Raw genomic sequence first — 26,380 nt, 5'->3', positions numbered from 1 at the left:
CCACCCATACGTAGAATGTATGCACACATGACTGTAAGTCGCTTTGGATAAAAGCGTCTGCTAAATGGCATATATTATTATTATATATTAAGTGCAGAGTAATTCCTGGCTGGAGGGGCAATGGACCACAAACTCAGGTAACACAATATTGCAAGCTCTGATATGGCTAAAATGTAGAATACAATTAGTCAATTGTATGCCCTACATACACAAACACACATCATTAGGATATCTTAATGCATCTTGGAAATATAGACCTGTAAATGCAGAGATACAATAGGCGGAAATATCAACTATGAATATTTTTGAAGAATGTAAGCTTTACTTTTTGGTAGCTGATTAATAGACAACTTTCCAACTCAAATGTACTACTTTATTCAGTGCTGTATGGTCCTGTCTGACAAAAATGCATACAGTTACACATTGACGTTGTGGCTATTGTAATTGGCTCTAAGGAAAACAAGTGGGTTCAGACATGGAAATAAAATGATTTTTTGGGTCCAACGTTCCTTGAAGGATTTTGTATCTTTAGCCCGTTCTCGTGGGACCACCACAGATTATCTTGAGGCTACCCTGGATTTTTGCCTCAAATCCAAAATGTCCTCCATAATACCATTTGGTGGATGTCAAATTACAAGTAAATATACATTTTGTAGATTAGTCATTTTTTCAGACTAGTCATTCTGGACAAGCTGCAGCGACAAGGGCAGTATCCTTCATGAATGACTGGCAGGGTATTCAGGGCTATGTGGTGGTCAGTTTCCATTTCTATCTCAGTTTGGTGCAGGCACTCAGCAGATGCAGCTGGCATTCCAATGAGACCCATTTACTCACTGGAATGTTATTGCAGCCAGAATGATGCTGGGGAAGTTTCACATTTTTAGTCATATGTACAGGATACACATGGTATACACTTTCCAACTAAATGCTTACTTGCAGGTTCCATCTCGAAATGCAACATCAATAAGAAATAAAAAAGATAAGAAGACAAACATAAAGTAAATGGCTCAGTAGAATAGAATATTTAAAAAATAATTATTTTTGCATAAGTATAATACAGGAAGGCACAATATATTGGATACTCCAGTAGTGGCATGGTTGGTTTTCTGGTTGTGAAGGAGAGTATGTGAAAGGGCTGATACAAACAGGCCTTCCTTTAGATCTTTACAAAACCTAATTGACATGTGTGATCTGTGTGTTTTATGTTGAATGGAGCAAAAAATCCTGCAGGTCACACATCCTACATCTTCCTTTATATTCCTTTGGAAGTGGGTAGTTGTCTTTGATTCCGGTCTGGGTCAGGCCCAGCAGGAGATGAGGAAAGTGACAGAACCTGTGAGGGTCACCTCAGGTTACCTAGAGGTGACTTACAGTGTAGGTCGTAGACTACGACTATGAATTGTTGGTTATGAGTGGTGGTGGTGCACAAAGAACACTATCAGGAGGTTGGTGGCAGCTTAATTGTGGAGAACGGGCTCGTGGTAATGGCTGGAACGGAATCAGTGTGATGATATCAAATACATCAAACACATGGTTTCCAGCATGAGCGCTCATGGGTGGTAGCAAAATAGGTACATATGAGGGCAATGCACACCAGCACTTTCCAGATGGCATTTTAGTTGTTGAATGGCCTCCTGACATGTGGCAGTCCAGTTCCATGGTGTGTCTGTATTTATTAACTGCCAGAGGGGGAACTGATGGTGGAGTGGGCCTATTGAGGACACTTCTGGGAGAATCAGGATGACATTGACATTGGAGGTGTGTTGGTTCAATGTGGTAAGCACCGGTCTTATGAGCTAGTCATCATATGTGGTTGCATCCTCCCTATACACCATAATGTCACCATAGCCTCGTATACACCTTGCGTTTACATGTGAGTATTGTGATCTGATTTAATATAATCCAATCACTATCTGATCAAGGTTTGTCGCATCTATACATTGTATTAAAATGTGCCCCTATCCGTCCACTGTGTATGCATCTGGATATTAAATGACTTCACCCATAGAGCAGCTTGCAATGGAGCGGATAAGTGATTTCATCTTCATAGGAAAGTTGTTAAGAGCAAATTGTATTTTCCCGTAACAGCATGGTTTAGTCATAATGAAAGATAAACACACACTGCTGCCAGTCACATTGTAGGGCGTGAGATGCAACTGAAATGTTGCGGGTGAGGAGAGAGCGAGTAAGGATGGAGGAAGCTTGGCTTGAAGTGCCGTGCATCTTGCTATGACATGCATTATCCGAGTTAGGCCCACAGAGTTATACCTACAGAGGAGTGGTTTCTATGGGGGAACTTTTAATGTCTTTGAAATTCTGAGGTGGTTTAACGTTGGACCAGAGCAAACGTTAGGTAGCTTGTGTGTGCAGAGCAGCACTATAAATAAAAACACGTCTTACCTTTTTGTGGTTAATAAATCCAATGTGAAACGTGACAACTATAGTATCCTTAACTAGCATTGAAAAAGTTTACCCATTCTTTTAATTCTTTTTTAGTTTCTCCCTAATTTCTGAATCATTGTTGTAACGTCATCGGTGTGCTCCAGTAACCTATGCTTCAAAGGGGAGGGGCAGGTAGCCTACACACACACACACACAACCTCTGGCAAAGATTTCCAGATGGCAGGCAAACGCTGGAATATGTTTCTGAGGGCTTTGCATAGGCGCTTTGCTGCAATTGTTGTGGGACTGGAAAAAAATGCTGGAACGTCAAAGAATGTTATTAACCGGATCCAACACTTTTAAAATAATGGTTATATTCCAGAACAGTATTGATCACTTTCGTTTCCGGTTCGGTCCCTAAAATAATTACATTACATTTTCTCCAGTTTTCGTTTCTGTTCCCTCATCCGGTTCCAACTCTTATGTGTAACTGTATGCATTTTTGTCAGGCAGGAACATACAGCAATGAATGAGAGCAGATTTGACTTGTAAAGTTATCTAATAATAATCAGATACCAAAAAGTAAAACTTACATTCATCATACATATTCATAGTTGATATTTCCGCCTATTGTATCTTTGTTAACAGGTCTATATTTCCAAGATGCATTACGATATCCTAATGTTCTTTGTTTCCGTATGTAGGGCTGGCAACTGACCACTTGTATTCCACATTTTTACAATGAATCAAATCCAATTTTATTTGTCACATGCGCCGAATACAACAGGTGTAGTAGACCTTACAGAAAAATGCTTACTTACAAGTCCTTAACCAACAATGCAGTTCAAGATATAGAGTTAAGAAAATATTTACTAAATTAAAAAAAGTAAATTTTTTGCTAAAATAACAATTTCGAGGCTATATACAGGGGTTACTGGTACCGAATCAATGTGCAGGGGTACAGGTTAGTTGAGGTAATATGTACATGTAGTTAGGGGTAAAGTGACTATGCATAGATAATAAACAGTGAGTAGCAGCAGTGTAAAAACAGAGGGGGGGGGTGTCAATGTAAATAGTCCGGGGTGGCCATTTGATTAATTGTTCAGCAGTCTTATGGCTTGAGGGTAGAAGCTGTTAAGGAGCCTTTTTGACCTAGACTTGGTGCTCCGACCTTTCTCTGACACCGCCTAGTATATAGGTACTGGGCTGTACGGACTACCCTCTGTAGCGCCTTACGGTCGGAAGCTGAGCAGTTGCCATACCAGGCGGTGCTAAAACTGGTCAGGATGCTCTTGATGGTGCAGCTGTAAAACTTTTTGAGGATCTGGGGATCCATGCCAAATCGATCGAGAGAAAGATTAACATGCTGAACACACCGCTTGCGTTGCGGGCGTTTTAAAATAAACTCAGCAAGAAAAGAAACGTCCCTTTTTCAGGACCTTGTCTTTCAAAGATAATTAATAAAAATCCAAATAACTTCACAGATCATCGTAAAGGGTTTAAACACTTGCTTGTTCAATGAACCATAAACAATTAATGAACATGCACCTGTGGAACGGTCGTTAAGACACTTACAGCTTACAGATGGTAGGCAATTAAGGTCACAGTTATTAAAACTTAGGACACTAAAGAGGCTTTTCTACTGACTCTGAAAAACACCAAAGGAAAGATGCCCAGGGTCCCTGCTCATCTGCGTGAACATGCCTTGGGCACGCTGCAAGGAGGCATGAGGACTGCAGATGTGGCCAGGGCAATAAATTGCAATGTCCGTACTGTGAGACGCCTAAGACAGCGCTACAGGGAGACAGGACGGACAGCTGATCGTCCTCGCAGTGGCAGACCACACGTAACAACACCTGCACAGGATCGGTACATCCTAACATCACACCTGCGGGACAGGTACAGGATGGCAACAACAACTGCCCGAGTTAACCAAGAACACACAATTCCTCCATCAGTGCTCAGACTGTCTGCAATAGGCTGAGAGAAGCTGGACTGAGGGCTTGTAGGCCTGTTGTGAGGCAGGTCCTCACCAGACATCACCAGCAACAATGTCGCCTATGGGCACAAACCCACCGTCGCTGGATCAGACAGGAATGGCAAAAAGTGCTCTTCACTGACGAGTCGCGGTATTGTCTCACGAGGGGTGATGGTCGGATTCGCGTTTATCGTCGAAGGAATGAACGTTACACCGAAGCCTGTACTCTGCAGCAGGATCAATTTGGAGGTGGAGGGTCCGTCATGGTCTGGGGCGGTGTGTCACAGCATCATCGGACTGAGCTTGTTGTCATTGCCTGCAATCTCAACGCTGTGTGTTATAGGGAAGACATCCTCCTCCCTCATGTGGTACCCTTCCTGCAGGCTCATCCTGACATGACCCTCCAGCATGACAATGCCACCAGGCATACTGCTCGTTCTGTGCATGATTTCCTACAAGACAGGAATTTCAGTGTTCTGCCATGGCCAGCGAAGAGCCCGGATTTCAATCCCATTGAATACGTCTGGGACCTGTTGGATCGGAGGGTGAGGGCAAGGGCCATTCCCCCCAGAAATGTCTGGGAACTTGCAGGTGACTTGGTGGAAAAGTGGGGTAACATCTCACAGCAAGAACTGGCAAATGTGGTTAAGTCCATGAGGAGGAGATGCACTGCAGTACTTAATGCAGCTACTTTTGATTTTGACCCCCCCCTCTGTTCAGGGACACATTATTCAATTTCTGTTAGTTACATGTCTGTGGAACTTGTTCGTTTTATATCTGTTGTTGAATCTTGTTATGTTCATACAAATCTTTACACGTTAAGTTTGCTTAAAATAAACGCGGTTAACAGTGAGAGGACGTTTCTTTTTTGCTGAGTTTACATGTTATTCAATCATTAGACCCACACTGCTCGCACGCGTCAACGAGTATCTGAGTAGCCAGGTGCTAAAATAGAACTTGGTTCTGTTTCTGATGCTTAACGCGCTGAAAGTCCCACCTCTCCCATCTCCTCATTGGTTTTTAGGAGCATATACCCACGTGGGTGATGAACTGAGGTCCATACTCCAGTCCAGTAGGTGGTGGCAAAGCACCTTAAAGTTGAAGGAGGAGAGATTACTAGAAACAAATTCGGGTTACCCTTTTATCTGTGGATTAATTGTCAGAGTAGAGAACCTTCTGCATTTCAAGTAAAAAAACAACCCAATGTTTATATCCCAGGACAAATTAGCTAGCAACAGCAAGCTAGCTAGCTATATTACCATAAATGTTTAATGCTTTTTGACCTGTCCCCAAATTAATATAGTTGGTTCAGAGTTTGTTTTCATATTTCAAACTGCGTGTCCTGATCTTGTCCTGGTGTGGGTGGACAAAATCAACATGCACGCGGATGCACGTGATCGGTCTGGTCAGCATGTAACTCCTCTTTAATAGGTTGCAGCAGCATGAGCCCTGATGTTTTCCAATAGAGACATTTTTGTTTCAAAGTTTTTTAAATAATTGCTTTGATCTTGAAAATAATGAGGTTTTCTTTATTCTCTAAAACAGTACAAACACAGTCACATTCACACATGCAAGCACACATGCACACACACACACACACACTGGAATGGTATCAACACACATTGACAAAACACACATGTAAACACACGTAAGCACAAAACATAGAAGCACATCTAACATCTCTCTCAGTCCCAGTGCGGTAAACAAGTGAAGAATAGGAGATCATTATTGTGTCAGGTATTTACTTCAAATGCATATGTAATTATTCACACAGGCACAATAAGGGTTTTAAATAGCAGCCTCCACATCGCTATGTAACTAAATATATTCATATATCCTCAAATGTACAACTCAAAGAATCCAAACTCTATTTCAGATAGGCCTCCAAATAGAATATGCATACTCTAGCTTAGACTTATAAAACCAAATTCAATTGCTTTTCATTGGTTTTTCATAGGAGCCACAATCATAGATTTCTCAGTTTTCTCAAGACATGAATCATTTTACAACTCCTTGATTCTCAGATTGGTTTGAGGATTCTCATCTGTACCTGAGAAAATGAGTTGATAATGCAGAAAACTGCTGAGCAGTTTTAGTACCGCAGCGGCTCTGAAAAAAAGACATACTATGTTCTCTATAACTGGGAACCATTTTACAACAGAGACATTGGTACTTCGGATACCTATAATATCCAATTTACCACTGCCACGATTGTGTGACATAGCGATGGTACCTAATTTCCCCACGTAGGCACTTGCAGTAGTGAAGCACCACTTTTAGAGAATGGGTGGCGGTTGCATTGACCGTGCTCATAATTTCTCTATCTGAATTAAACCAAGTGGGTCAGCTACTTCTCACATCCTCTTTTTGTAGGACAGGTAGCCAGCCCGTCAGTGTGGAAAGTGATCTATTCACACAAGTAAATGGCCTCTACGTTATGCACTGGGTAGTTATGTAGGAAACACTATTTATCCCATTCCCCTTATAATACATTTACCCCTAGTCGCAAAACTCCTAATCAGTTTCCCTAAGGCTGAGATAGATGAAGGATAGGGCCAGCCGCCAGACAGAGTGTAGAGCATTGCTAGATGGTGGAGCTTCACACCCATGACAGCCGTCATGATAAATGGCCCCGGCTGGACATTATTACAGTCTCTTTATCTGAAGCACCACCGCAACGCATTAATATTTTACCGCAAACACTACAGCAGAAGTGAACTCTTTCCTCTGCTATTCGTTCGTCCGCGCTACAATACGTTGAGCTACTCGGGGAAGCTGTAAGCGCCGGGGAAGCCGTGAAGCGAGCTGTAGCCTATTGTGTGATTGAGTCTATTATTAAAGAATGTGAAAAACGTTGTATGTTTACTGCGTTTCATTAAATCATGTATGACTATACAGTACATTCGGAAAGTATTCAGACCCCTTGACTTTTTCCACATTTTGTTATGTTACAGCCTTATTCTAAAATGGATTAAATAATACATTTTCCACATCAATCTACACACAATACCCCATGACAAAGTGAAAACAGGTTGTTAGACAGTTTTGCAAATGTATTATGAATAAAAAACAGATAACTTATTTATATAAGTATTCAGACCCTTTGCTATGAGACTCGAAATGGAGCTCAGGTGCATCCTGTTTCCACTGATCATCCTTGAGATGTTTCTACAACTTAATTGGAGTCCAACTGTGTTAAATTCAATTGATGGAACATGATTTGAAATGCATGTCAGAGCAAAAACCAAGCCATGAGGTCAAAGTAATTGTCCGTAGAGCTCCGAGACAGGATTGTGACGAGGCACAGATCTGGGGATGGGTACCAAAAAATGTATGCAGCATTGAAGGTCCCCAAGAACACAGTGGCCTGTATCATTCTTAAATGGAAGAAGTTTGGAACCAGCAAGACTCATCCTAAGCTGGCCGCCCTGCCAAACTGAGCAATCTGGGGAGAAGGGCCTTGGTCTGGGAGGTGACCAATGGGAGAAACTTCCATAAGGACAATCCTCCCTGCAGCACTCCACCAATCAGGCCTTTATGGTAGAGTGGCCAGACGGAAGGCACTCCTCAGTAAAAGGCACATGACAGCCCACTTGGAGTTTGGCAAAAGGCACCTAAAGGACTCTTAGACCATGCGAAACAAGATTCTCTGGTCTGATGAATCTAACGTTTTGGCCTGAATGCCAAGCATCCCGTCTGGAGGAGACCTAAGGTGGTGGCAGCATCGTGCTGTGGGGAGGTTTTTCAGAGGCAGGGACTGGGAGACTAGTCAGGATCGAGGGAAAGATGAACGAAAAAAAGTACAGAGAGACCCTTGGATGAAAACCTGCTCAGGACCTCAGACTTGTGTAGCCCAGTAACCGAAAAGTTGCTAGATCAAATCCCCGAGCTGATAACGTAAAAAATAAATCTGTCGTTCTGCCCCTGAACAAGGCAGTTAACCCACTGTTCCTAAGCTGTCATTGTAAATAAGAATTTGTTCTTAGTTGACTTGCCTAGTTAAATAAAGGTGAAATAAAAATAATAAAAAACTGGGGCGAAGGTTAACCTTCCAACAGGACAACGATCCTAAGCACACAGCCAAGACAGCGCAGGCTTCGGGACAAGTCTCTGGATGTTCTTAAGTGCTCCAGCCAGAACCCAGACTTCTCTAAAGAGACCTGAAAATAGCTGTGAAGCGACGCTCCCCATCCAACCTGACAGCACTTGAGAGGATCTGCAGAGAAGAATGGGAGAAACTCCCCAAATACAGGTGTGCCAAGCTTTGTGTGTCATACCCAAGAACACTTGAGGTTGTAATAGTGCCAAAGGTGTTCAACAAAGTACTGAGTAAAGGGTCTGAATTCTTATGTAAATGTCATATTTAATTTAGAATTTTTTTGTCTGTGTCTATATACCTGTTTTTTCTTTGTCATTATGGGGTATTGTGTGAGGGGGGAAACAATATACTCCGTTTTAGAATAAGGCTGTAAGGTAACAAAATGTGGAAAAAGTCAAGGGGTCTGAATACTTTCCGAATGCATAGTATATCTAGTTTCTACAAAGTAAACTGAACGCAACATGCAATAATTTCAAAGATTTTACTGAGTTACAGTTATAAGGAAATCAGTCAATTGAAATAAATTCTTTAGACCATAATCTCTGGATTTCACATGACTGTGAATACAGATATGCCTCTGTTGGCCACAAAAGGTAGGGGTGTAGTAGATCAGAAAACCAGTCATTAACTTTTGTGACTGAAATGTGTCTCATGCAGCACAACACATCTCCTTGACATAGAGTTGATCAGGCTGTTGATTGTGGCCTATAGAATGTTGTCCCACTCCTCTTCAATGGCTGTAGGAAGTTGCTAGATATTGCCGGACACTGGAACATGCCATCATACACGTCGATCCAGAGCATCCAAAACATGCGCAATGGGTGACATGTCTGAGGATGAACTGGGACATTTTCAACTTCCAGGAAATGTGTATAAATCCTTGCAACATGGGGCTGTGCGTTATCATGCTGAAACACGAGGTGATGGCGGCGATTGAATAGCACGACAATGGGCCACAGGATCTCATAATGGTATCTCTGTGCCTTCAATTAAATGAAATTGTCTGCCCATACCATAACCCAACCACCATCATGGGGCACTCTGTTTACAACGTTGACCATACACGTGGTCTGCGGTTGTGAGGCCAGTTGCACGTACTTTTCAAATTATCTGGAAACAGCTCTGGTGGACATTCCTGCCGTCAGCATGCCAATTGCATACTCCCTCAAAACGTGAGACATCTGTGGCATTTTGTTCCGTGACAAAACTGCACATTTTAGAGTTGGCACGCCTACTCAGCACTACGCGCTCCTGTCACCATCATTACGCACACCTGTTTCCCTCGTCACACACATCAGCGATTCAGTTGATTCACCTGGACTCAATCACCTGCTTTCATTACCTCCCCTACTGTATATCTGTCTGTTCCCGAGGTTGTTCCCCGATTCAGCATTATTGTCGTCATGTCGTTTTGTTCCCTGTGTTCTAACACTGTTCCTGTTTTGTCACTTATCCGTTCATTGAATGTTCAACTCCCTGTACCTACTACTCATCTCCAGCGTCAGTTCTAACAGAATGCTGAAGTCATAATTTGAAGCATTAGGGAGTGCTAGCTTTTTGGTCTTGGTGGTGATGTCGGCTCCGGGGCCGAACCAGGGGGGTGCCTCAGTTGGCTCGTGGGGCTTCCACGCCCTAACTGTCTCGAGAGGTTTCCTTGCCCCGGTTGGCTCGGCAGGCTCCCATCCCACGTCATTCCTCAGCGGGATCGTCAGGGTCTTACGCCTCAGCCGGATCATCAGGCTCCCACGTCACAGCCGGCTTTTCAGGCTCCCTGTCCCAGCGGGATCATCAGGATTCACACCTCAACCGGATCATCAGGCTCCCACGCCTTGGCCGGCCCGTCAGGCTTGCCCAGGTGGGACACCGGTGTACTGTCACGCCTGCTCCCGCTCTCCCTCCCAGCACTACGCATTCCTGCCACCATTATTACGCACACCTGTTTTCCTCGTCACGGCATCAGCAACTCAATCACCTGCTTTCATTACCTCCCGTATATCTGTCTGTTCCCGAGGTCGTTCCCCGCTTCAGCATTATTGTCGTCATGTCGTCTTGTTGCCCCTGTTCTGACGCTGTTCCTGTTCTGTCACTTGTCCGTTCATTAAATGTTCAACTCCCGGTGCCTGCTTCTCATCTCCAGCGTCGGTTCTTACAAGAGTGGCTTTTTATTGTCCCCAGCACAAGGTGCACCTGTGTAACCATCATGCTGTTAAATCAGCTTCTTGATATGCCACACCTATCAGGTGGATGGATTATCTTGGCAAAGAAAAATGCTCACTTACAGGAATGTAAACAAATTTAGTGCGCAAAACTCGAGAGAAGATTTTTGTGAGTATAGAAAATCAAGTATTTTATTTCACCTCAAGAAACACTTCACATATTGCGTTTATGTTTTTGTTCTGTATATTTTCGTTTTAAAGAATGTGTTTTGGTTTTATATCGTTTTTACACCGTCCATTAACATCAACCATTCACTATAAAAATGTATTTATCAACAAGAAAAGCATAGCAAAATACAACATATGCATCCAACCTTCTCCCCAACCCATGTTCCCTGAAAGTATAGTTAGGAGCTCCTCCAGTTGACATTCTGGGCGCTGAAAGAACCGGGTATCCAGCAGGTCATTGAAGCATTCACCTACATCAGCTGGTGAGACGAATGCGAGCGAGCCGAGCTTCTTGATCTCTTGGGCGTAATCAATGTCGCTCAGGTACTTTTGTCGAGAAGCATTTGTACTTTTCGATAAATGGCCTGTTTCATGTGAAAGAAGCAATCCTGGTTGTGGGTCCCAGGAAACACCTTCATGAAGGCTTTAAAAGTCACCGTGTCTCGAAGTCAGTCATGATGGAGTCTGGTTTCAGGCCGGGCGTTTCAGGCTCTTCAGCTCCACAACTGCATGAGCGTATGTTCCCTAAAAATATAAAATATATCATGTTAGACTGCATGTTTAGGCCTACATTTTGAATTGTTTTAGTTTTTTACGAACATACCTCAGTCTTATTGGGCAGCAACATGAAGACTGGTGTACACCTGGCTGAACAAAGGACGGGTTGTCTTGAATTTTTAAAATTTACCTTAATTTAACCAGGCAAGTCAGTTAAGAACATATTCTTATTTTCAATGACAGCCTGGGAACAGTGGGTTAACTGCCTGTTCAGGGGCAGAAAGACAGATTTGTACCTTGTCAGCTCGGGGGTTTGAACTCGCAACCTTCCGGTTACTAGTCCAACGCTCTAACCACTAGGCTACGCTGCCGTCCTATGTTCCATCTGCAAACCAGTCCTTTGCGTCACATAGATACTCCAAGTTGCGCGTGGTTGTAAAGATCAGAATTCTGTCTGCTGGAGGAGCAGCTCTCTGTTGTAGCCCTGATAGCTGTCAGGGATGACGAGTTCAGAGAGGGATGCTGCGTTGTTGTTTTGTCAGTGGCTCTGCACCAACCTTTTCATGTTTTTCAGAGAGGGCATTTCTCCACAAGTCGACTCAGCGAAGCTAAATGTGCCAATGTCCACAACTTGGTCAGTTTCTTTCTTGGTCTCCAGGCTTCTCTCCTTTAGGCCATTCATCACCTTTTGGATCCGAATCCGAGCATTGTCTGGGATGTGGTTGTATTCTCCAGATAACTTGGTGATAACCCCATCAGTGAGCGTTATGTGACCGTAACAGTATAACTTTAGACCGTCCCCTCGCCCCAGGGACCCTCTGCACACATCAACAACAGTCACCCACGAAGCACCGTTACCCATCGCTCCACAAAAGCCGCGGCCATTGCAGAGCAAGGGGAACCACTACTTCAAGGTCTCAGAGCAAGTGACGTCACCGATTGAAACGCTGTTTAGCGCGCACCACCGCTAACTAGCTAGCCGGCGTTATGCCTCGGCGTTATGCGACCTCGGCGACCTCATATTCGGTGCTCTTCCAGAAGGACTTATTTGCCGTCTGTCGTTCACGTCTGTAGGTGTAGCTTTCATACGCCAGGATATTCTATCCACTCACAGAGAGGATCAATTCAGATTACGAGTTTTTAATGGGCACATGTACAGGGTTGCAGGTGTGATTGTCACTGTACCCTGCAATCTTAGGTTTAAAGCTCCAACATGCAGAACGAAGTGAAATAAAATAATGAAAATGGTAATAAAAAACCTGATAAATAGCACTATATACATAATAACAACAGTGGCAGTGATGAATAAATAAAGCCTGCAGTATAGGTAATATTCTGCCCATATGAACATGTTTATTTTAGGCCATATAAAGGACAGCTAGACATGATTTAAAGAAAAGCAGTAAATAGACACAACGTTGTTTCACATTTTTTAATAAAAACTCAAATAGTTGGCTGCACAGTTTTCCTGCCAAAAAGGCCTACAAGGAAACTCAACATATCTGAATGAAGTAGATTGCGCGAGGGGGTCGCTGCTGAGTACCTTCCACGAACATTTTTGCTCAACAAAAATACACGTAAGCCGCTTTTATCACAGTTTCAACACCCAGACAACCCCGCCACGCGACGTCTCTCTCTCTCCCCCCTCATTAACACTCAGCACTAATTTATTGAAAGGCACTTTACATTTTCCCCCAACACCACAACATGTAAGCGCTGCACGTACACACAGAAAAATAAATCGTTGTGCTCCTCTTTACCTGGGGAGTGATTGGTTGTGAGATGTCCTCCCAGGATGAAAACAAACTAATAATGCCAACATTTACCTTTGGGCTTTGGAAATTGCTTCGAAAATTGTGGGAGATTGGCTGGGAAAGTTTGTATTTTGACAGGGGTATTTGACATGGCTGGGTTGAATGAATTAACAAGTACTGTGTGTTTGTGTGTGTGTGTACACGTTTTACTGTACTTGTGAGTACCAAAAGCCCTCACAAGAATAGTAAACCAACTACAATTCAGAGAAATTAGAACATTTTGCAGATCCCCACTTGTAAAAAGGCTATTCTAGGCTTAGAGGATAATTTTTTATTTAACCAGGCAAGTCAGTTAAAAACAAATTCACAATCTTGGCCTACTTCGGCTGGGCCAATTGTGCTCCACCCTGCTTGGACTCCCAATCACTGCCGGATGTGATACAGCCTGGATTTGAACCAGGTACCATAGTGACACCTCTAGCACTGAGATGCAGTGCCTTAGACCACTGTGCCACTCGGGAGGTAAGGGTTAGTTTTTATAGTAAGCAATTGTTGTGAGTGTGCATTCGTGTGTGCTTCAAATCAAATTGTATTTGTCACATGCGCAGAATACAGCAGGTGTAGACCTTACTGTGAAATGCTGACTTACAATCCCTTAACCAACAATGCAGTTCAATAAAAAGAGTTAAGAAAAAATATTTACTAAATAAACTAAAGTAAAAAATAAAATAAAAAACACTAGAAAATGACAATGACAATAACGAGGCTATATACAGGGGGTAACGGTACCGAGTCAATATGCGCTGGTACAGGTTATTCCTGGTCATTTGTAAAGTGACTATGCATAGATAATAAACAGCGAGTAGCAGCAGTGTAAAAACAAAGGGGGGGTCAATGTAAATAGTCCGGGTGACGCTTAGCTATGATTTGGACTCTTATTTTAACTGAACAATTAGAAATCCAGTGTCACCTAGAGGTGTGTGTGCTGCCTGTGTGTAACCAATGGGAAATGGCTAGCTAGTTAGCGGTGTTGCGCGCTAATAGCGTTTCAATCGGGTGACGTCACTCGCTCTGAGACCTGAAGTAGTTGTTCCCCTTGCTCTGAGAGGGCTGCGGTTTTTGTGGCGGGATGGCTTCGTGGGTGACTGTTGTTGATGTGTGCAGAGGGTCCCTGGTACGAGCCCGGGGCGAGGGGACGGAAGTTAAACTGTTACATGTCTACCAACTGACATTACTTATCAGTATGCGCTGGTCAGCCACATCCAAACACTTCGATTGCTCTCATCAGATCATGTTAAATGCTCTTTTCCACGGGTTGTTGTTTTAACAGAGAAGGAAAAAGTCTAGGTGGACTTTTTGTCCTGTTTTAGTTGGTGAGGTGTGTGTGCGGTGTGAAGTGTTTGGTATGCGATTTCACGCCTGTGGATCAGATTCGCCTGTTCCTGTAATTTGGGGCCATCAGTGCAGACACAGTCTCACTCCGATGGACCGATAAAACAAACACACCCTGTTGTCTGGAGGAGAGATACAGGAAGCAGCAGACAGTGTGTGATGGGACTATGAAAGGAGATTGCTTTGATTACCACATTTTAATTAACCTCCTGCCTTCTCCCTTGTGGATCTGCAAAGTATGTCATGTCTACTTGCTTCTGTTATGTTTCTATATGTGTGTGTGTGTGTAGGTTTGTCCTTGTCTTTCTGCACTAAACCTTCAGGAACCTGTATCGGACCCTCAATAGTCTTATTGAGTGATTCTTAGAAGACGTATAAATTGCCGCTGAAGACTGTAGTAATACATTTGACCATGCTTCAGTACACCCACTGTGAAAGTGAAACCTTTTCAAGAGAAAAGCTATTTCTGATGGCTGTTACCTACATGTTAGTCTCCACTTCATTGCACATAAAAAAGGGCTTGTTGTGAAAAAGATTGGATGCGAATATTATTTATACATTATTTAGACGGCTTCCCCTGTTTAACGCTTACAGTTGAGCAGGAGGAATCACAGCTAAAGAGCCTTTCCTGGGAAGCCTTACATACACACGGGCACGCCACACAAACACTCATGTACGTACGTAACACACACACCTACGGACGGACAGACACTCATGGACGTACGCAGTCACGGACGGACGTAACTCTCTCTCTCTCTCTCTCTCTCTCTCACACACACACACACACACACACACACACACACACACACACACACACACACACACACACACACACACACACACACACACACACACACACACACACACACACACACACATACAGCTGTGAGTTCCTGTTTAGTTTGGAACTCTCCTCCCTATTAGGGGTTCTGTTTGTATGATGGATATATAATGTATGATGGAAGTCCTGCTCCTTCTGTTCTTTCCATTCTCTCACTATTTAAGAACAAATGTCTCTGTTGAAATTCTCTCACTATTTAAGAACAAATGTCTCTGTTGAAATTCTCTCACTATTTAAGAACAAATGTCTCTCAGGACCATAACACTTGTTTCACACACACTCACACATGGCCTCGCAGACACACCGTTGCAGACAGGCAGCTGCTCAATATTTCTGCTCAGTTAAGTCAGTTCTCACAGACGAGCTGCCTTCCCAACTTCAGAGAGTCTGTAACATCTGTGCATGCGCACACGCTGCTTTAAGGTCCAATCGGGATTTTTTACAACTTCCTCTAAAGTTACTTCAACCTAGTTGAACTGACACATGTGGATTTGGTGACTTGTTAAGTGAACTTCACTGTTAAAATTGTTCTTTTACGGTACGCTACCGGCTACTGGTTGGAGTGAAAATACGGTAAATATACAACAAGTTACTATCATTTTTTACAGCTGTATTTAAGCAGTTTGCTGCTATAGTCTGGTTTCTTGGGACTCATCTACAATTTGAACTCACAACCTCTTGGATGCCAGAGACCTGTATTTCCTTCCATATCATCAGGTCTGTGGCCATGACTGTCACGATCGTCATAACGAGGAGACCAAGGCGCAGCGTGATAAGAATACACTCTTCTTTATTTACACGAAGAACACTAAACAAACTAACAAAACAAATGTGAAGCTATAAGACACGAGTGCTGACAGGCAACTACACATAGACAATACAAAAACTAAACCAACCACCCTCGTCACACCCCGACCTAACCAAAATAATAAAGAAAACAAAGATAACTAAGGCCAGGGTGTGACAGTACCCCATTGACCCGTGGATCATCGTCGGAGGCTCTGGACTGCGGATCCTCACCGTAGGCCCCGGGCTGGGGACCCTCGCTGCGTGGATCATCGGCGGATGTTCTGGGGACCGTCGCTGGAGACCCTGGACTGTGGCCGTCGTTGGAGGTTCCGGACTGTGGCCGTCGTTGGAGGTTCCGGACTGTGGCCGTCGTTGGAGGTTCCGGACTGTGGCCGTCGTTGGAGGTTCCGGACTGTGGCCCGTCGTTGGAGGTTCCGGACTGTGGCCCGTCGTTGGAGGTTCCGGACTGTGGCCCGTCGTTGGAGGTTCCGGACTGTGGCCCGTCGTTGGAGGTTCCGGACTGTGGCCCGTCGTTGGAGGTTCCGGACTGTGGCCCTTCATTGGAGGTTCCGGACTGTGGCCCGTCGTTGGAGGTTCCGGACGGTGGCCCGTCGTTGGAGGTTCCGGACTGTGGCCCGTCGTTGGAGGTTCCGGACGGTGGCCCGTCGCTGAAGGTTCCGGTCTGTGAACTGTTACCTTACGCTCTGGACTGGGTACTGTCGCCTGACGCTCTGGACTGGGTACTGTTGCCGGACGCTCTGGACTGCCGAGGCGCACTGTAGGCCTGGTGCGTGGTGCCGGAACTGGTGGTACCGGGCTGAGGACACACACCTCAGGGCGAGTGCGGGGAGGATGCACAGGATACACTGGACCGTGGAGACGCATTGGAGATCTAGAACATAGAGCTGGCTCAATACCTCCTGGCTGGATGCCCATTCTAGCCTGGCAAATGCGAGGATCTGGAATAGAGCGCACCGGGCTAGAATAGCACACTGGAGACACTGTGTGCATCTCTGCATAACACGGTGCCTGACCAGTTACACACTCCCCACGGTAAGCACGAGGAGTTGGCTCAGGTCTCCTGCCTGACTCAGCCAATCTCCTCGTGTGCCTCCGCCCCCAAAAAAATATTGGGGCTGCCTCTCGGGCTTCCGTGCTAGCCGTGTACCTTCATATCTTCGCTGTTCCTCTATTCTCCTGTATTTATCCTCGTTGTATCGCCGTTCCGCTTTCGCTGCCTCTAACTCCTCCTTAGGACAGTGATACTCCCCCGGCTGTGTCCAGGCTCCTGCTCCATCTAATATCTCCTCCCAGGTCCATCTCCCCATTAAGCGCTGTTCCTCCTTTTCACGCTGCTTGGTCCTTGTTTGGTGGGTTCTTCTGTCACATTCGTCATAACAAGGAGACCAAGGCGCAGCGTGATAAGAATACACTCTTCTTTATTTACACAAAGAACACTAAACAAACTAACAAAACAACAAAACAAATGTGAAGCTATAAGACACGAGTGCTGACAGGCAACTACACATAGACAATACAAAAACTAAACCAACCACCCTCGTCACACCCTGACCTAACCAAAATAATAAAGAAAACAAAAATCAGGTCAGGCCGTGACAATGACAGAGATGGCCACAAACTGATTGGCAAGGATTACAATTCTCTGACAACACCAACATAAATATAGCAGTGTTTAGGTACACTTAACAGATGTTGTACTTGTGCCATCCGTAAGTGAAAGCATTGTACCAGTTTAAGTGGTTTATGGTTGTGTTAATGAAGGTTGAGCACCTCTTTTGTCCACTTGCAGTCCTGCAATCTTTGTAAGAGTTGGTTACAAAGAGTTGCACTTGAAAGAGGTTACTGTGCATTTTACAGCCAACTATCTGACAGTAAGTTACTGTCATTACATAGAAACTTTGTGATGATAACTTGTAAAAACACTTCACAAAGAAGTAATTCTCTGCTGTGAGAACATTTGGTACTCAGCCCTACCTGGGATTTGAATTCACAGCCTCAACTTCTCCTAACGGTTGGCTCAAATACAACATGTTATAGACTGTACCCCAAAATATGTTAATGAGCAGCCCGGCCCCAAAAGCCCCACCTACATTTCAAAGCGCATTGACGATTGTACCTTATTAAAAATATTGTGTAGAAATGTAACATTATCATAGGCTATCAGTATACATTTTATATTTTTGTACCCCAGGCAACAACAATGTACCTTAACTGTACCATAGTTTTTGAGATTGTGTGGATATACTGTATGTTCATGGTTATAAATATATACAGTGCATTCGGAAATTATTCAGACCCCTTGCCTTTTTCCACATGTCATGTTACAGCCTTTTTCTTTAAATGGATTCAAAATAATAATAACCTCATAAATCTACACACAATACCCCATAATGACAAAGCAAAAACTTTTAAATTTTTTTAATTGTGCAAATGTATTACAAATGTAAAACTGAAATATCACATTTACATAAGTATTCAGACCCTTTAAGTACTTTGTTGAAGCACCTTTGGCAGCGATTACAGCCTCGAGTCTTCTTGGGTATGACGCTACAAGCTTGGCACACCTGTATTTGGGGAGTTCCTCACATTCTTCTCTGTAGAGCCTCTCCAGCTCTGTCAGATTGGATTGGGGAGCGTCGCTGTACAGCCATTTTCAGGTCTCTCCAGAGATGTTCAATCGGTTTCAAGTCCGGACTCTGGCTGGGCCACTCAAGGACATTCAGAGAATTGTCCCGAAGCCACTCCTGTTTTGTCTTGGCTGTGTGCTTAGGGTCGTTGTCCTGTTGGAAGTTGTACGTTCGCCCCAGTCTGAGGTCCTAAGAGCTCTGGAGTAGTTTTTCATCAATGATCTCTCTGTACTTTGCTCCGTTCATCTTTCCCTCGATCCTGACAAGTCTCCCAGTCCCTGCCGCTGAAAAACATCCCCTCATCATGATTCTGCCACCACCATGCTTCACCGTAGGAATGGTGCCAGGTTTCCTCCAGACGTGACGCTTGGCATTCAGGCCAAAGAGTTCCATCTAAGTTTCATCAGACCAGAGAATCTAGTTTCTCATGGTCTGAGAGACTTTAGATGCCTTTAGGCAAACTCCAAGTGGGCTGTCATGTGCATTTTACTGAGAAGTAGCTTCTGTCTGGCCACTCCGCCTGATTGGTGGAGTGCTGCAGAGATGGTTGTCCTTCTGGAAGGTTCTTCCATCTCCACAGAGGAACTCTGGAGCTCTGTCCGAGTGAATATTGGGTTCTTGGTCACCTCCCAAGGCCCTTCTCCCCCAATTACTCAGTTTGGCCGGGCCGCCAGCTTTGTCATTATGGGTTATTGTGTATGGAAAACAGCCCCAGACCATTATTCCTCCTCCACCAAACTTTACAGTTGTCACTATGCATTAGGGCAGGTAGCGTTCTCCTGTCATCCGCCAAATCCAGATTCGTCCATCGGACTGCAAGATGGTGAAGTGTGTGTCATCACTCCAGAGAACGTGTTTCCACTGCTCGAGTCCAATGGTGGTGAGTTTTACACTGCTTGTTTTGCATATGCTCATGGTGATCTTAGGCTTGTGTGCGGCTGCTCAGCCATGGAAACCCATTTCATGAAGCTCCCGACAACAGTTATTGTGCTGATGTTGCTTCCAGAGGTAGTTTGGAACTTGGTAGTGAGTGTTGCAACCAAGAACAGACCATTTTTACACACTTCAGCACTTGGGGATTCCATTCTTTGAGCTTTTGTGGCCTTCCTCTTCACGGCTGAGCCGTTGTTGCCCCTAGACGTTTCCACTTCACAATAACAGCACTTACAGTTGACCAGGGCAGCTCTCAAATACACTCATTTGAAGGGGTGTCCACATACCTTTTGTATATATAGTATACTTATCCTGTAAAATTAAAATAGCTTACTTGCTACTGAGTTGCTGTTAAAATACAGAACATATCTTAATTAACAAGTATACTGTATTCAGAATATAGTTGCATAATGTCATTTTACAGCAATAACTAATTCAGTTGTAAAAAATACAGTAAGTTTTATATTTACTGTAAAAAAAAATAACTGTGTGTTCCATAAGCACATCTGAAGTATCCTATACGAATAACTGTAATTGCAAGTGAGGCGTGATGAGAATTTACTGGACGATCCAAAAAGTATCCAATTGCATTGCGATTGACTGTAAATATACAGCAAAACAGTAATACACTATTTATTTACTATAAAATTATAATTTTATCAGTATCATAAAATGTACAGCAATTGCGTACAGTGTAGCTTTCTATGCTTTGTAAGCACAACTTAAAGCATTAGTTGAAGCATATTGATTTGACTAAAAGTATGAAGTTCACTGTACTAAAGTGAAGTAACTTTAGATTAAGTTAACTCAACATGGAATCCAGATTAGACTTGATTTCAAATGTCAAGGCAGCAGGATAACACACTTTTATGTTGACTCAACAAATCTTTTTTTAACAATGACCAATTTCAGTATGTTTCAGTTAAGTTGACTTTGGAAAATGAGCTGAAACAACTAAAAGGCTAAAGAAGTGTTTCCAGTGTACACACGCACGTACACTGAGCCATTCACTATGTCTTCGGTGTTTTATTATTAAGGCCCTATGGCCGTGACAGGGAACAGAAATCCAAGTGAAAGAGAAACTCTGAGCTGAGGTAACTTGGGAATGTACTGTCAGCAGTTTTACTGACAAAGGCAGTCTGTGTGTGTGTGTGTGTGTGTGTGTGTGTGTGTGTGTGTGTGTGTGTGTGTGTGTGTGTGTGTGTGTGTGTGTGTGTGTGTGTGTGTGTGTGTGTGTGTGTGTGTGTGTGTGTGTGTGTGTGTGTGTGTGTGTGTGTGTGTGTGAGGGGATATACAGGCTATTGGTAGTGAAAGATAAGCCTTAGGATTGCTGTGGCAGAGAGCTGTGTGCTGCTGGCTGGGGTGATAATGACCCTATCACGCCTGTTGACTCTCTCTGGATGACTGGGTGGCAAATCTTCTCTACGATTGTGTGTGTGTATGTGTGTGTGTATGTGTGTGTAGGGGGGAAGATATTTTGAAACTTTCTTGCTGTTCAAGCCCAACTTTGTACTACTAGTCTTCGCATCCTGCATTGGTGTAAACTGGTGTAGACTTAGGAGGTGTGTGTAGACTGGGGAGGTGTGTGTAGACTGGGGAGGTGTGTGTAGACTGAGGAGGTGTGTGTAGACTGGGGAGGTGTGTGTAGACTGGGGAGGTGTGTGTAGACTGGGGAGGTGTGTGTAGACTGGGGAGGTGTGTGTAGACTGGGGAGGTGTGTGTAGACTGGGGAGGTGTGTGTAGACTGGGGAGGTGTGTGTAGACTGGGGAGGTGTGTGTAGACTGGGGAGGTGTGTGTAGACTGGGGAGGTGTGTGTAGACTGGGGAGGTGTGTGTAGATTGGGGAGGTGTGTGTAGACTGGGGAGGTGTGTGTAGACTGGGGAGATGTGTGTAGACTGGGGAGGTGTGTATAGACTGGGAAGGTGTGTGTAGACTTAGGAGGTGTGTGTAGACTGGGGAGGTGTGTGTAGACTGGGGAGGTGTGTGTAGACTGGGGAGATGTGTGTAGACTGGGGAGGTGTGTGTAGACTGGGGAGGTGTGTGTAGACTGGGGAGGTGTGTGTAGACTCAGGAGGTGTGTGTAGACTGGGGAGGGGTGTGTAGACAGACTGGGGAGGTGTGTGTAGACTGGGGGGATGTGTGTAGACTGGGGAGGAGGTGTGTGTAGACTGGGGAGGTGTGTGTAGACTGGGGGGATGTGTGTAGACTGGGGAGGAGGTGTGTGTAGACTGGGGAGGAGGTGTGTGTAGACTGGGGAGGTGTGTGTAGACTGGGAAGGGGGGGTGTGTAGACTGGGGGATGTGTGTAGACTGGGGAGGAGGTGTGTGTAGACTGGGGAGGTGTGTGTAGACTGGGGAGATGTGTGTAGACTGTAGAGGAGGTGTGTGTAGACTGGGGAGGTGTGTGTAGACTGGGGAGGCGTGTGTAGACTTGGGAGATGTGTGTAGACTGGGGAGGTGTGTGTAGACTGGGGAGGTGTGTGTAGACTGGGGAGGTGTGTGTAGACTGAGGAGATGTGTGTAGACTGGGGAGATGTGTGTAGACTGGGGAGGTGTGTGTAGACTGGGGAGGTGTGTGTAGACGGAGGAGATGTGTGTAGACTGGGGAGGTGTGTGTAGACTGGGGAGATGTGTGTAGACGGAGGAGATGTGTGTAGACTGGGGAGGTGTGTGTAGACTGGGGAGATGTGTGTAGACTGGGGAGGTGTGTGTAGACTGGGGAGGTGTGTGTAGACTGGGGAGATGTGTGTAGACTGGGGAGGTGTGTGTAGACTGGGGAGATGTGTGTAGACGGAGGAGATGTGTGTAGACTGGGGAGGTGTGTGTAGACTGGGGAGATGTGTGTAGACTGGGGAGATGTGTGTAGACTGGGGAGATGTGTGTAGACTGGGGAGATGTGTGTAGACTGGGGAGGTGTGTGTAGACTGGGGAGATGTGTGTAGACTGGGGAGGTGTGTGTAGACTGGGGAGATGTGTGTAGACTGGGGAGGTGTGTGTAGACTGGGGAGATGTGTGTAGACTGAGGGAGATGTGTGTAGACTGGGGAGATGTGTGTAGACTGGGGAGATGTGTGTAGACTGGGGAGATGTGTGTAGACTGGGGAGGTGTGTGTAGACTGGGGAGATGTGTGTAGACTGGGTAGATGTGTGTAGACTGGGTAGATGTGTATGTGTGCGTGTTGAAAGGGTTGATTGACTTTGTCCTCCTCGCCGTCCTCTTATCAGGGCTGTATCACTCAGACTCTCAGCAGCAGGCTGTGCTTTTTGCCTCTGGACCAGCAATCATCTTCCTAAATCAATATCTGCCCCTGCGAGACCAGACACACACTGCCCTTTATCACTGTTAGGACTGAGAGATTTGGACAGTTTCTCTTCAAATTCAACCAAAACCCACATATGTTATTTTAAGTGAGTTATTATTCTTTATTTTCTGAGGTGTTTGTTTGTGTATTGTGTGTGTGTGTGTGTGTGTGTGTGTGTGTGTGTGTGTGTGTGTGTGTGTGTGTGTGTGTGTGTGTGTGTGTGTGTGTGTGTGTGTGTGTGTGTGTGTGTGTGTGTGTGTGTGTGTGTGTGTTAACCTAATGTGGGACCTTATATATAAAGGTGTTAAGGGAGAAATGATCCATCTCTCCCTGTAGGAGCCACCGCTCCTCCAAGTCCCTCTAGTCTAACTTCTGTTGTTCTCCCTCCTATAACTAGATTACACCATGTTTATAGCAGACGTGGAACCGCTGTAGGCCCGTATTGATGACGTTAGCCAGCTAGAACTAGTAGTGATGAACCACAGTTTTAGGAGTATGTGGGGAGAGCCAAGCAGTGTGTCAGTTTGATACAATAGACTGAAGTTTTGAGAAACAATCTTTTTTTTAAATGTGAATCTCGGTGCAAAAAGACAGTAATTAGAGAAAATGGTTGTCATAACAACAATGTTTACTTGTTTTACTTCCCCTGGTACAAACAGTGGGTTTAGTACCTTAGAGAGGATGCTGTTTTAAAAGCTTTCCAGGAAGTAACCGCTCTGCTCTCTGACCCATGCCTCCAACAGACAATTAGCAAAAAAAAACGTCCCATCAAACAGTTGTTGGTTTTTACTTTAACTACCGACAAGACAATACTCCTCTGCATAATAATCCAGTGATACGTGTGTGTGTGTGTGTGTGTGTGTGTGTGTGTGTGTGTGTTTGTTTATTGTTGCCCCAGGCATATCAAACACTTGTTATTATTAATATTACTCATTATGTTGGGAGGCAGGTAGCATAGTGGTTAGAGCCTTTAGCCAGGAACCAGAAGGTAGCTAGCTCGAATCCCTGAGCCAACACGTTGAAAAAAAGTTGATGTGCCCTTGAGCAAGGCACTGAATTCTAATTGCTCCTGGGTCACTGTTGTTAATGGCAGACCCTGGCCGGGACCTCTCTTTCCGGGGATGTCTCAGAGGGCGTTAGAATTTGTGCAAAAAACACATTTCCATTTCACACATGCATATCATACACAATTGTACATGTGACAAACATGACAAATATAAACACCCATCAAATTATTATTATTATTATTCCCCAAGTAATTGTTTGCCTCTCTCTCTCCCCCTCTCCCTCTCTCCTCTCTCTCTCCCCCTCTCCCTCTCTCCTCTCTCTCCCCCTATCCCTCTCTCCTCTCTGTCCCCCTCTCTCTCCTCTCTCTCTCCCCCTCTCCCTCTCTCCTCTCTCTCCCCTCTCCCTCTCTCCTCTCTCTCCCCCTATCCCTCTCTCCTCTCTGTCCCCCTCTCTCTCCTCTCTCTCTCCCCCTCTCCCTCTCTCCTCTCTCTCCCCCTCTCCCTCTCTCCTCTCTCGCCCCCTATCCCTCTCTCCTCTCTGTCCCCCCTCTCTCTCTCTCTCTCTCTCTCTCCCCCTCTCCCTCTCTCCTCTCTCTCCCCCCTATCCCTTTCTCCTCTCTGTCCCCCCTCTCTCTCTCTTCTCTCTCTCCCCCTCTCCCTCTCTCCTCTCTCTCCCCCCTATCCCTCTCTCCTCTCTGTCCCCCTCTCTCTCTCTTCTCTCTCTCCCCTCTCCCTCTCTCCTCCTCTCTCTCCCCCTATCCCTCTCTCCTCTCTCTCTCCCCTATCCCTCTCTCCTCTCTCTCTCCCCTATCCCTCTCTCCTCTCTGTCCCCCCTCTCTCTCTCTTCTCTCTCTCCCTCCTCTCTCCCCCCTCTCTCTCTCTCCTCTCTCTCCCACCTCTCTCTCCCACCTCTCTCTCCCCTCTCTCTCTCCTACCTCTCTCTCCCCTCTCTCTCTCCTCTTTCTCTCCCCCTCTCTCTCTCCTCTCTCTCCCCCTCTCTCTCTCTTTCTCTCTCTCTCCCCACTCTCCCTCCTCTCTCTCTCCCCATCTCTCTCCCCTCTCTCTCTCCTACCTCTCTCCCACCTCTCTCTCCCCTCTCTCTCTCCTACCTCTCTCTCCCCTCTCTCTCTCCTCTTTCTCTCCCCCTCTCTCTCTCCTCTCTCTCCCCCTCTCTCTCTCTTTCTCTCTCTCTCTCCCCACTCTCCCTCCTCTCTCTCTCCCCATCTCTCTCCCCTCTCTCTCTCCTACCTCTCTCTCCCCTCTCTCTCTCCTCTTTCTCTCCCCCTCTCTCTCTCCCCTCTCTCCCCCTCTCTCTCTCTTCTCTCTCTCCCTCCTCTCCCCCCCCCTCTCTCTCTCCTCTCTCTCCCCCTCTCTCCCACCTCTCTCTCCCCTCTCTCTCTCCTACCTCTCTCTCCCCTCTCTCTCTCCTCTTTCTCTCCCCCTCTCTCTCTCCTCTCTCTCCCCCTCTCTCTCTCTTTCTCTCTCTCTCCCCCTCTCCCTCCTCTCTCTCTCCCCATCTCTCCCCTCTCCCCCTCCTCTCTCTCCCTCCCCCCCTCTCTCTCTCTCTCTCTCTCTCTCTCTCTCTCTCTCTCTCTCTCTCTCTCTCTCTCTCTCTCTCTCTCTCTCTCTCTCTCTCTCTCTCCAGCTCTCCCGATGGTGAGGAACTGTGATGATCCCACTCCGGCCCCCCAGAGCAGGTCTATGGATGATGTTGAGGAGCTGGCTGCCAGCTATGAACGCAAACTCATAGAGGTGGGTACTACTGGCTGGCTCAGTCTTACCCTTACCAGTACTTAGGCATCTCTCATTCCAGAAAGTAGCTTTCTCCCTTATACCCTCATTCACTCCCTTTTATGGAGCTGATGGAGAGATCATGGATTTCTATGCATATGGCATTCTATTCTACTGAGCCATTTACTTTATGTTTGTCTTCTTATTTTTGTTATTTGTTACATTATCGAGAAGGAACGTGCAAGTAAGCATTTCGTTGGAAGGTATATACCATGTGTATCCTGTACATACTACTAATGCAACTTAAAAATATCTACCCAGTCATCACAGATCAGTGAAGGGGATTGCTGTCACCAATCCAGCCTGGTCAAATCACTGTGATCACTTCATTTCTAAAGTATTCAAACAGTCATGGAGATTGTAGGCAGCTGATGCACAGTTCCAACTCTGTTTTTACACATGTCGATGATGCAGTCACTCAGAGACAGAGCCAGGGAGTGGGTGGTTCTGGGAGTTCTTGGCATGCTGGTTAACTAATGACCAACCAACGGTGTGGCACTCTGTGCTGAGAGACAATGACATCAGCAAACCCCGGGAACACCGCCCGCCTCTATTTTAATGAGGTTGCAGTCAATTATTCATA

At 45.3% G+C, this 26,380-nt stretch overlaps 1 protein-coding gene across 2 annotated transcripts in view; it reads left to right on the top strand.

The window, feature by feature from the left end:
- The window catches only part of LOC118402968 (sorting nexin-29), a 121,920-nt gene that overhangs the window by 48,353 nt on the left and 47,187 nt on the right, over positions 1 to 26,380 (top strand). For both annotated transcript variants that reach the window (XM_035801373.2, XM_035801371.2), the window contains one exon: positions 25,652 to 25,758. In XM_035801373.2, the coding sequence (XP_035657266.1) occupies positions 25,652 to 25,758 (107 nt within the window). The remainder of the gene's footprint in view (positions 1 to 25,651; positions 25,759 to 26,380) is intronic.

The sequence above is a fragment of the Oncorhynchus keta genome, chromosome 24 (assembly GCF_023373465.1).
Source record: "Oncorhynchus keta strain PuntledgeMale-10-30-2019 chromosome 24, Oket_V2, whole genome shotgun sequence".
NCBI classification, from domain to species: Eukaryota; Metazoa; Chordata; class Actinopteri; order Salmoniformes; family Salmonidae; genus Oncorhynchus; species Oncorhynchus keta.
Note: the sequence above shows the minus strand (reverse complement) of the source record. Positions and strands in the feature narration are given on the sequence as shown.